Here is a 12,000-nt window from a genome sequence, read left to right on the forward strand (position 1 = left end):
TAGTCCTGTCATCACCGCCAAAAATATATTGCATTTGATAATTTTCCACGTTTTCCTTTCAGCTTCTTGTGTAAGATACAAGAAAACTCCATATATTTCAATTCTGTTGAAAAATTAATCAACGCGCATTGATTAAGTTTTCCGGTCATTTTTTGATACGTCGATCGAAACTTATAAGCAGTTTAATTCATGAGCTACGAAACATAGTAAATGAATGGTTCAGGGTTCCTTTACCGGATGAATCCAATTAGCGGGTACACCAATGTATTTACTTTATCTAATCGTCTACGATGACTTTATATAGAATTTCGTTCTGTGTTTTCGCAGTATTCATTAACATCAATTAATGTATGATTTCCTTTAATCTATAGTTTATTTATATATAATTAATTAATAAATAAGAAAACCATATAAATGCGCAACTCGATAAAGAGTGGGTGTATGGATAATAGAAGTTCCGGATGGTTGATCCATGATCGATTCATTCATTGGATGAAAGGAAAAACAGTAGGCTTGTCGGATGGAATGTTAATTGAGAAAATCAATCAGCAAAAACTAAGCTGTGGAGGTTTTTTCCTTTAAAAAAAAAAGGTATTGCGCGGTATATTCATATTGTATATTTTTAGATTACACATTAATATTCATCAACTTTAATTAGAAAAATAAGCTTCTATCATATTTTGAAATCTTAATTTTGAAAACATCGAATTGTGCATAAAGAATTCAAGGTAAAAAATCTTAGGGGTCTTACTTCTCTTTTGACTTTTTTTACGTATAGAATTTAATCTATTAGAAATCCAACACAGAATCGAATGAAATAAAAAAACAGAAAAAGTTATAAATTTGTGAATGCAGGTAATGTCACCAGTCAAATAAAATTTAGTAATAGCAATCAATTTCCAAGGAAAATAAATTATAATATCCAATAATGAAGTATATGTCATTTAATCTAAATGTTCTTATAGGGAAAATGAAGTAAAAAAAAAAAAAAAAAAGCAGAAGGAAGTATGAATATTCGATATCGATTTAAAAATGGGTTTTAAATGTTTCTATAAATATATCATTGATGGGATAAACCATAAGTTATGTAACGTACGATTTTATTTGTGGTTGCATAATCACGTAACGCAATGAATGAAAATCGAAATATACGACCGGGGATTTCTAAAATTTAAAAATTTCTTTAAAATATCTGTCTTTAGTATTTTATTTGCAATCTATAAGAAAGTTTTATATCCTATTGGTAATTAAACATTTCATATAATAATACAATCCGTTGACGGTCTTCGCACGGTTTTATTACACAGGTGGGTCTCTTTTTACTCTGAAGTAAGTAATGTATTCGTTGATGTTATTAATGTTCAGAAACACTATTTCTCACTCTGGACCGAATACGCTTAAAAAACATAAATAAACATTGCCATGTGTAAGTATATTTTCGGAATATGTTTACAAACGAATTTAGTTTGTATCCTATATAAAGTCTAGAGATGTTCCGTAATAAGCTCCCACAATGCATTACTGAAAAAGTCCCAAAATATATTCAAAATGGCGGTTCAGTGAAAAACAGGTACAGTGTTTAACAACAATTTGAGTTAAGAAAAATTGCATTATAAAATCGTCACAAAGTTTTCGCTATTTTTTTTTGAATAACGATAATTTGTGATCAATAATGCATTTTTACCTATAATTTCAATGCATTTTAAATTGAATTTCATTAGATTTCCAAAAATTGTATATTTGACACGTCAATGGGCCTAGCTAAACTCCATGCAAAGCTTCACGTAAACATGGTAAATGCTTAGCGTATAAAGTTTGTTCAAAGTATTGCTTATTTTAATTCAAATGCAATTAATTATGTGTTCTTATTAGAACGTTTCAGTTTTTTGTTTTATTAAAGAAGTTTTAACTCAGTTTTACATGTGTAATAATAATTGGAATTGCTTTGAAAAGCCTTGAAAAGGGTCGTATATCTCTGTTTTTAATTTAAAGTGTTCATATGAATTTGATCGATCTGATATCTGCAAGTCTTGCTTAAGTAGGTAGTGATGACGAAAATACCATATTTATAAAGCAGTGGGTGATGCTGGTAGAAACTAGGGTGTGATAAATGATACTATCGTCATCAAAAATTGGTTTTCAATAATGCTGCATTGAACAGCTATCAGCACCATACTGAAGTCACACAATCAGAATCTTGTGAATGTTATCAAAATTGTAGTGCAGGAAATTTGGGGGAGAAATTATTATGGTCAAAATGTAAGTAATTTCTGATTTTCTAAAATTATTTGGAAAGTTTGGTATTATATGATGTCTTTTTTTAAGTTTGCTCTGAGACTTATATTTAATAAGAATATATTTTATGCAGCTTCAAAAAGTAACCATGCATATGATTTTGATACATGCTCTCTTCAGCCTTGTTGTACGGGTAAACAATAATTAAACGTTTTGAAGAAATAGTTTTTTTTTTACCATTGCAATATCAATTTGACGGTTTATGAATATTCAAGAACAGTGAAACTGAAAGTGTAAATAAATTCCAGAGTAAAAGGGTCCCTTGTCATAGAGGCATGACAAGTGTTTGTAAACAAATATCCCCAGCTAATGGTTTTCTTTCAGAGAGTGACCTAGACAGATAAGAGACATAGCTTTGAATAGCTTATTCTGATAATTTTCAGGCTTTAACCCACAGATCTAGTGCAGGGCTGTAATGGGTTGGCTTGATAAGACATTAAATTGTGTATATGCAAGTCATTTTTGAAAACAAAGAAATAGTGAAAACTGAGAATTGGTTTAAAAGTACATGTACTAACAACTAAAAAGTTTAAGAAGTTAAAAAACTTTGTCTGCTTTTATAAAAATTGTTAGTATGTAGAGAATGGGATCTTTTATTATTAATGATTAAAGCCATTTGAATTTTTTTTTTCTAAATTAAATATTAAATGTTTTTAATGCATAAGTAAAACTTTTTAAAGAACCTGTCATTTATGCATGTAAAATCCTTTTTTTTTTTAATGTAAAATATTATTTTTTTTTTGAGAAAAAGTATTTAGATAGGGTTCATATATTATTAAAAAAAAAGACACAAACTGTTATTATAAAAAATGATTTAATAATATGGCAGTTGTGTACTTTAAATTAGAGCATTCTTTTTTTTTTAAGGGGTAAGGGTTGGGGATGGTTGAAGAAATTGGATGAGTGCTGAATATTAAAGTGAGTAACTCTGCCTTAAGGTAGTGGCAACAGACCCACAGACTGGGATTCTGATCATTCACTGTGTTAGTGGTGTTGTATAAATGCAGACAAACACGTGGTTTGCCTGATTAGTCGCAGGGCATGCATTTTTTTCCCAATTTCATTCTTCTTTCTTTTTAAGGGGTTCATATGAACCAGATTTTTTTTTATCTTCTTATTTTGAATCATAAAATTATGGGTTTTTTTTTATTGTAGTTTTTAAAATAAACTTCGTAAAGACTATCCACAATTAATATTTGATAGAATTTAATACTTAATTTTGAAAATATAGATTATCTTTTCTCTAATTGTCAGTATAATACTGACAGAATGTTTAAATTATTCAATGAGCAGTCAAGTCTCAGAGGATTAATTACATAACAAAGTAAAGATTACATGCCGATTAGCATGATTAATGTTTATTTGATTTTCAATGCAACAGATAAATTTTTGTCCAGTGTTGATATTATGTTTTTATTTACACTTCTTGTAATGGTGGCTTCCAGTGATGTCTGTAAGGTGTGCATGATATAAGTGAACAAATTACATCTATAACAAAGTGCCTGTGGGTATGTTTCCATCATTACATGTGACAAAGAACAATGATTAAAATGCCTTTTAACTTGTTGTCCTCGCTGCCCTGCCATGTTTACTTTTCAGGCTGTGATGTCACGGTTTAATTGTGAGGTAGAGGGATAGACCCCTGCCCTCAATGTAAAACACAGTTTGTTTGACATATGATTCTGTGTATGTGCAGTGCTTCATTTTGATTTTCATTTTGATAGCGAGTTGAAATACACAGTATCTTACTTGACATATGTTTTCTTTCCCACATAAAAAAAGAATTGCAGTGCAGTGTATACATATTTTGGGGGCAAATGAAATTCAGTTAGTTGTAAAACTCGTAACGTAGAATTACTGTAGAAATGATGATTCTGTTTCAGAGATGACTTCTGCATATGTCAATATCAATTTTGTGAATTGATTTTCATGGCCTAGCATTTTATAGATTTGCGGGAATATGATTAAAATTGGAACTTGGCTGACATTTCAGACATTGATTGTTTTTCGCCTACAGCATGCATTGAGGGAGGAGATGGGATGGGAAAGACCTAACGCAATTGTGACACTGGTTCCGGGCCAGTATGCTGTAGTGTATTGATGCTGATGATGATGGTGATGTGTCTAACGTGATTTGGTGTAGTTAGTCTGCCATGGTTTAGAGTTCTGTATTTGTATCAGTTTGGAGCCAGCCATTGCTTATTTGTCTAAAAGTAAGGTAAAAAAAACCTGTACTATTTAAGTTAGAAAAAGATTTGCCCAATCTCGAGTAGACATATGTGCTACCATATGGTCAGTGATAATCAATATGGTGTTCAAATTTAGGGAGTTGTAAGAGTGCTTTTACATGAGCTTATGTGAAACATGTTTAAAATCAATGAAATTGATAGTAATGTGAATGTGATTTTGTATTTAAAAGCATAAGTTGATTATCAAAACAGAAGCATTCTCAATAGAGTTGTAAATTTGATGTTCTGCTGGACCATGGTTGAATTGTGAATTGATGATATTTTTGTTGTTCTGTATTGATCTGAATGCCGTATAATGCAGATTTAGAGATAGTGGTATAAACTGAAAAGGCAGATAACACTGCAATATGCAGTTTGGAGACATCAAAGTTGTCTCTTTTTTGGTTCTTTTTTTTTTGTGTGTGGATAAAACAGGCAGGGTTTTTCGGTCTCTCTCGAAGTCCTTTCATGAGACAGCTCCCCAGAAACCATGGCATGCAGTTATGTACGTAAAACATGACGTCTGAGCGTGCTACTGTTTCACACAGCTGAGGCCATTAAGTATCAATTTGTACCTGAATATTAAACAAGTGCTATTGATTTCCATACAGTTTTAGCAGTCTTTCGTCTTTTGAAGCTTTACATTGACACTGGGCTTGTCTGAGGAGACCGGGCCTGATGAGGTGTCATTGCACAAACTCATCATGCAGACCATTGTATGAGTTCATCTTGAAGACAACAAGAACATTTAGGAGAAAAACTTCATTTTAAGAGGAGTGGTCGTATGCCTTTTGAGTGTACAGCGGTATAAATTTATTTACAACATATTTCTAATCATACTCTATTTTAAGATGCTTGATACAGCAGTCCAGCATTTATGAGTATTCGTTCACTATTTATGTACTGGTAGGCTTATTAAGTCTGACTCCCTTTACAAATTGTTGGTGCTATTTTCGGTCATAGAAATGGTTAACCACTTCAAAGTGCCAATCATGATGGATTTCTCAATTATTGATTCCTACAGCATGTTTCAAAGTTTAGTATCTTTTCAATATTTCTTCTGTCAGCTTGTTTCCTTGGCTTGAATGATACCTGATTTTTCCACCTACATACTGTCTGGTCGGTCGGTATATAGGTTTTGCTTGTGACAAAGTTATTTGAAGTCTGCAAGGTCTTTCGTCAGTGTTCTTGGCTTTAGTAACCAATTTTTCTCTGAATAAGGTCAAAATCACGTAGAAAAATTCTGGTATTTTACAGAACCAGACATAGCAAGTTCATCAGGTCCAAAGAGGTCACATTATAGGTGTATATAGATAGAAAATCATTATTGTCTTCATTAAAGCATTAATCTATTCTTGAACGTCAACGAACTTTGATCAATTCCAAATAAGTATGTCAGACTTCTTTATATCATTTGATCTAACAGTTTGCTTCATGATATGATGTTCATGTTTTGGTGATCGAGACAGCTGTGCACTGTAGGTTCATTGGGTCATTGTATTACCACAGTTTTGCAGTGTATACATATATAACTGTAAATAATATAGATTTTATTATCAGATCTGTGCATAACAATACACAATTTCCAGTAAATGAGAGAGAGAGAGAGAGAGAGAGAGAGAGAGAGAGAGAGAGAGAGAGAGAGAGAGAGAGAGAGAGAGAGAGTTGAGTTTCATGTATTATAATAACAGTATAGTGTCATATAATATAGAACTGTTGTAATGTTGATACAATCATAGTTTTCCAAAACATTATGACTATACTAGTCTATGGTTTTCAGCTTGATAATGAATTTGAGTATAGTACAGATATTCAAATCATCAATCAATCAATCATCAAACTTTATCCATCTCTTTTTTTTTTTATCTAATATCCATAATTTAGATATACCGGTACTTGCAGCAAAGATTTTAGTGCTCTAGACAATGGTAGGATTGAGCCATAGCAGAACTTTTTTTGAGAGAAATGTTATGTAACATTGGTAATCGAAGATTAAAGTGTTTGTTGTACTGAATTCTTGATCAACCTTTGCCTTTTTCAAGCATATGAAATAATGATGAGATGAAGAAGTTGTAAATGGATTCTATATTTCCTTAGGAATAATTTATATTGTCTTCTGAAGTTCATAAAAAGTAAGCACATTAGTGTAAAATTTGCTGCATTGACAAAAATAAGTACTGTATGGAAAACTAAGAAACCTAAGTTTAGGAGTCTTGATTTTAAATATGTTTTTATGTATAGATGTAAAAAAAAAAAAATTACATTCTGCAAAAATTTCAAGAGAGAATTTTTTTTCTCCACTTTTACCATCTACAATAAAGGTGAATTGTTAATGTTATGTAATCTATTAAACTTATCTATTTATGGACCCTTCCATTTTCCATCAAACAACTTTCAAATTACTAAAAAAAAATTGTCTTTGGATGGAAGGAGTGGGCAAAATGCTTATAGAACAAAATGAAAAAAGGAAGATAATCATTTCAGCTCTATATCATTTACACATGTATACCAATATATGAATATGATTTTGTTTGAGTGGGGTTAAAAAGTGTTTCTGATTAGTACACAAATTATGGTCAGATTGTTGACCCTCTTTTGATTGATGGCCAGGGAGGGGAAAAAAATGGGACTAGCGGTACACAATGTAAAAGTAAGAGAAAATGACTGGCTACCGCCTGTAATTTGATGCTGTGCTGGTACACGAGGAGGACAACGTTGACAGTCTGCTTTCCTTAGCTGTTCTTAGTATTGATCCAGCCTGCTCTTATTGATATTTTAATAATATCTCAATCTTATGCACAGACACCCTTTGAGGCCAATTGCTGATTTTGGATTCAGTGTTGATGGATTATGATTGTATATTGATCGTATATTTATGTTTGATCAGAAATAATGTAATACGTAAACATTGTATGTATTAAAACATTTTGTCAGAGAGACCTCTGAGCTAAGGTCATTATTACCATATTGTATGAAATTTGTTGGATATATTTTCCCCCTTTGTACTCCTCATTTGATGCAATGAAATGACATTGTAGCTCATCTGTAGAGGAAGGAGGTTGAGAGAAATAGAAAATGTTTTACAGGAATGATAATCAAATTTCTTTTTGTGTTTGTAGAAGATTACTTAGGAGAATGGAAAGGATAGAAGATGTGATGGAGAAAGAGACTGTGTCTGATACCCAAGAAACCGAGGGGAACACGAATCAGAACAATACAAACAATACTAATGTTATCAGTGAGGTGTCCAAAAACGGAATATGTTCAGAGGTGAAAGAAAACGGACACATCAGTTCAGATGACAGTTTGAGTCCGGAAGTGGAAATTGTGGAGAACGGAGAAGTGGATGTCGCCGCTAGTGGTGCTGCGGCAGCCGCAAACTCGCCACCTTCAATCGTCACGTGTCATAGCATCACAAACAATGGCCCCGTAACAAATCAAAGCACATCCCCCAACAGTTTCTCCCCCAATTCCAAACCTCCACGTGGGTCCAGTCCACAGAACTGTTCCAATCATAATTCGGCAGCAAATCAACAGCATGTGGTCCATGTTCATATCAGTCAGGGAGAAACCTTTTCTGTCCGAGTTGGAGAACAAATTCAGCGAATTCAAGGTAAGTTGCCTTAAGGAAATTTGCTACATCTTTAAAAATTACATGATAAACTGGAAAAGAATTGACCGGAAAATTCAAGAAAGCTTGAGACAAAAGGTAGATACATGAAGTGAATTAAAAGGTCATGCTAGTACCTTTAACATTCAGTTTATTTAGTATTTGTGTTACAGTAATGTAAGTAATCTGCTTTCTGACTGTCTGTTTGTCTATCTGTCTGTAAACCAATTGTAGACCCTCTCTTTTTATGACTTCACTGTCTATCACATGTTATACATGTTTTGCCAGTGGTCCCTTTGCAAAGATGAACAATATGTTCAGACAGGGATAATTAGTTTCCTTATGAAAATATTTCTGGTAAGAAGTTAGTGCTAACAGTATTGGTATATACATTTTCATCAACAACCCACTTTTCTTCATAGAGGAATGCGTGCATAATGAATGCATATATATAATGCACCCATGTCCATGGATATATTAATTGTTTTTCGTACATCTATGGGTATTGACAGTATATTAAACAGCTGGTTGATGGTATTGTTGTATTGTTTGTGTAAAACTTTGCTAGATTCCATATTGTGTGATAGGAGCTATGCATATGTAAGAGTTGTTGAATTAAATTAGAAATATGTGCTATAGAAAAGTGGTTTACAGCACATTATGTGTTTGTCTCTCTGGGGTCAACTGTATTTACTCGAAATAAAGTAATTTTAGTGATTTGGGTACAAGAGAATAGAATTGGTTTACAAAGGGCTTATTCAGCATTTCCCCCTCATAGTAACAGAAGGAAGTCAAGCCTCATTGATTAATTTTCGTGGATAGAAGTAGACGCTGTACCAAGAATGATTTATGTTTTCTGTTAGAGCACAGTAAATGTATCTTTTTCCCAGAGCCTGATGTTAAGTTTAGAAATTTGATCCCAGATTTTTTTTAATCATGAGCGAGTAAAAGGCAAAATCAAAAATGTTGGTTTACATTTTAATACAGCTTGTTTGACAGTCCGTCTGTCATTTGGCCTAGATGTAAGGCATATGATATGCATATGCAAATCTGTTGGACAGGATCAATGCTACGAGCCTCTGTTTAGATTATCCCCACCAGCCATCACCGAAGCAGTGGGCATGCCTTAGGAAGGACTACTGTTAGACTCAATTAATGACACATTGTTGTAATCCAAATCAATAATTTCTGTTTCCCTGACTCTGTAATTAGCAACCTTACCTAGCACTCTTGTTAATCCTAGGCCTGGCAGAGGGGAAGATGGCAGGGCTTTTAATTGATTTGCAAATTGCTGAGATTGCAGAAAAGACAGTTAAAAAAATTCCTCATGTCTTGAATGACAGGGACAGTGGAAATTGGTTTTCTTTCTCTTTCATTTTGAACGAGATTCAGTGAAATTTGGGGAAACAATTGTTCATGGTAGAAAAGGACCTAATTGCTTCAGTCTGCAACAGGTTAAATGATGTTATCATAGGGTACATGGAAAAGGCTTCAAAGTTCCGTGACACAGTAATAATCCGAGTTGATTGTAAACATATTGCCACACTACAAGCCACTGGTTGAAGTGACTATAGTTTTGTCAGCATGCAGTAGATATTTCAAATTTTAAAGAAATTTGTGATTCGTAATGAAAACCAAAAAAGTTTCTGACTTCTGACTTTCAAAATATAATATTATAGAATAGCCTTTTAATACATTTGAAAAAAAAACACGTTATTTTCGTGGTAAGTCTGTTGATTTAAATAGAGCAACTTGACCCATGCTGCACATGGCAGCTAGTGAACATAAGTCTATGTAGTGGTTATTATTTTGGTTTTTTTGCGGGTTGACATGTAACCTACTTACCGTATATACACAATGAACTGTAGTAGTTCAGATTTTGGGCCATACTGGACATGTGATTGACAGTTTTCATAGCTGTTTGACAGTTTAACCACTTCTCCCCACTGACAAGTTTACTCTCTCTATTACTTGTGCATCACCATGACCACATTGTTCTGTTCATTTTACGACACCCTCTCTGTCATTTTTTTCACCAAATGATACAATGCTGCTTCTGAAGAACTTTATTTTTTTCCACACATATTAACAAATACATGTAGTATTTTATGTGGGAATACATCAAAATGTATTACGAAAGGGGTCTCAGAAAGTGAAATGCATCTTACTGGTAAGAATTAAAAAAAAGTTGTGGTTGATGAAACTTTATTTCAAGATGTTCAGGTTTCTTTTTCACATTCTTAGAATGTAAAATGCATCTAACTGGTAAGGATTTTGTTGAAAAAAAAGTTGTGGTTGATGAGACTTTATTTCAAAATGTTCAGGTTTCTTTATGTGAAATGCATCTAAATGGTAAGGATTTTGTTGAAAAAAAAAGGTAGTGGTTGATGAAACTTAATTTCAAGATGTTCAGGTTTCTTTTTAAAGTGCAGTGCAATGTTGTTGTAGTTAGGTTTACTGCTCTCTATCACAGCAAAAAATTGAACAAGACAGATGAGAACTGGCTGGAACCTTTATTTGAAGTCAAGCAGAACACTCCTTGGTTGGTACAGTAGTTCTTGGATGTGTTTTTTAATCTAAACCTTAAAACAAAAAAGTTAAAATCCTGGAACTTGAATCTAATTAGAATGAATCAACAGTTTCTCCAATCTTCACGTTCCACTTGCACAATTCCTTGCATTCTATGGTTCATCAATTGTTGAAATAAAAACCTTTCACATATTCCCAAAAAAAAAAAAAAAAAAAAAAAGAGAAAGAACCAAGTAATTCATTTAATTCAATTAAGCATAATGAATTAAAGTGTTTTTTGTGAGGGTTTTTTTAAAATGTGGTAGGATTTGGTGCTTGTTCAAGACTTTTTTTGCAGTAAACATTTGAAGTACCATGCATAAAGACCTTGATATCTTGATTTGTTCAAGGCATAATGGAAGACTCTGAAGAAGGTATCAGTTTATAGAAGAAAAAGAGCTAGAGATTCCACAAAAAATCCACATAAAGAGTATCCACAAAAAATCCACGTAAAGAGTAAAAAAAAAAATCAGATTTCTGTCACAATGGAATGTTCCAGCCAGGGGTATGTTATGTTAATATTTGGATTGTGAACGGTGTGATGTGTTTTTGGCCTGCAAAGCTGAGAATGGCAAGCCTATGAATGCTATTTTTGGAGGAGCATGATGATTGTCATTGTCTTAATGAACACTAAAGAAATGTGCCACTGTCTATGCAGGCCTATATATAGAGTGCTATGATTAATAATCCTCTCATGTCTGTAGTCTGTTTCGTTTTCTTTTTAAGACATTCCAGGGTAGAGGTAAATTAATGTCAAAAGCTGTATGTCAAGAGGGATTAAATCCTTGATAACTGAATATTGATTTTAAAGTCAGATTTAATCAATTAATCTGACTGTTACACGTTCTATTGATGTATCGAGAATGTTTTACCAAAAATATCAAAATTGAATCAAAACACAAAACGTTTGAATTAGTAAATTTATCAAGTTTTCATAAATGTGAAAGAAACGTAGAAAGATAAAGTATTTGAGGTCCGTACAAATGCCAGCAGGAAGACTCAGGACTGATGTATGGTGATAAGTGGTGATTTGTGTGGGTGAAGTCCTTTGTCAATTGATGGACATCAAGCAGCTTGGGAAGCCAGGGCCACATCGATGTGACACAGTACTGATTAGATCTAGGTATTTGTGAAAGTTGGGAATGAAAAGATGTAGGAATATTACTTCCAGACGTCATTTGTTTAAATCGTGATGGTGCGGGGGTGTGAGAAGCAAGTAATGGGAATCAATATCAGAAATTTTTAATCTGCTAAATTTTTCCCCAAGTCTGCTTGTTTGTGTGGAATTTTCTTTCTTAT

General features: G+C 33.0%; 1 protein-coding gene across 5 annotated transcripts in view; it reads left to right on the plus strand.

Moving 5' to 3' along the window:
• The first annotated feature begins 1,475 nt into the window (after window positions 1-1,475).
• The window catches only part of LOC128179511 (fibronectin type-III domain-containing protein 3a-like), a 41,651-nt gene continuing 31,126 nt past the window's right edge, over window positions 1,476-12,000 (plus strand). For 2 of the 5 annotated variants that reach the window (XM_052846940.1, XM_052846941.1), the window contains exons 1-2: window positions 1,476-1,570; window positions 7,643-8,136. In XM_052846940.1, the coding sequence (XP_052702900.1) occupies window positions 1,491-1,570; window positions 7,643-8,136 (574 nt within the window). In that variant the 5' untranslated portion in view covers window positions 1,476-1,490. Of the gene's footprint in view, window positions 1,571-1,984; window positions 2,260-4,165; window positions 4,514-7,642; window positions 8,137-12,000 lie in introns of those variants that run through there. The other 3 variants (XM_052846942.1, XM_052846944.1, XM_052846943.1) reach the window with 3 other exon arrangements.

Source organism: Crassostrea angulata, chromosome 4 (genome assembly GCF_025612915.1).
Source record: "Crassostrea angulata isolate pt1a10 chromosome 4, ASM2561291v2, whole genome shotgun sequence".
Lineage (NCBI taxonomy): Eukaryota > Metazoa > Mollusca > Bivalvia > Ostreida > Ostreidae > Magallana > Magallana angulata.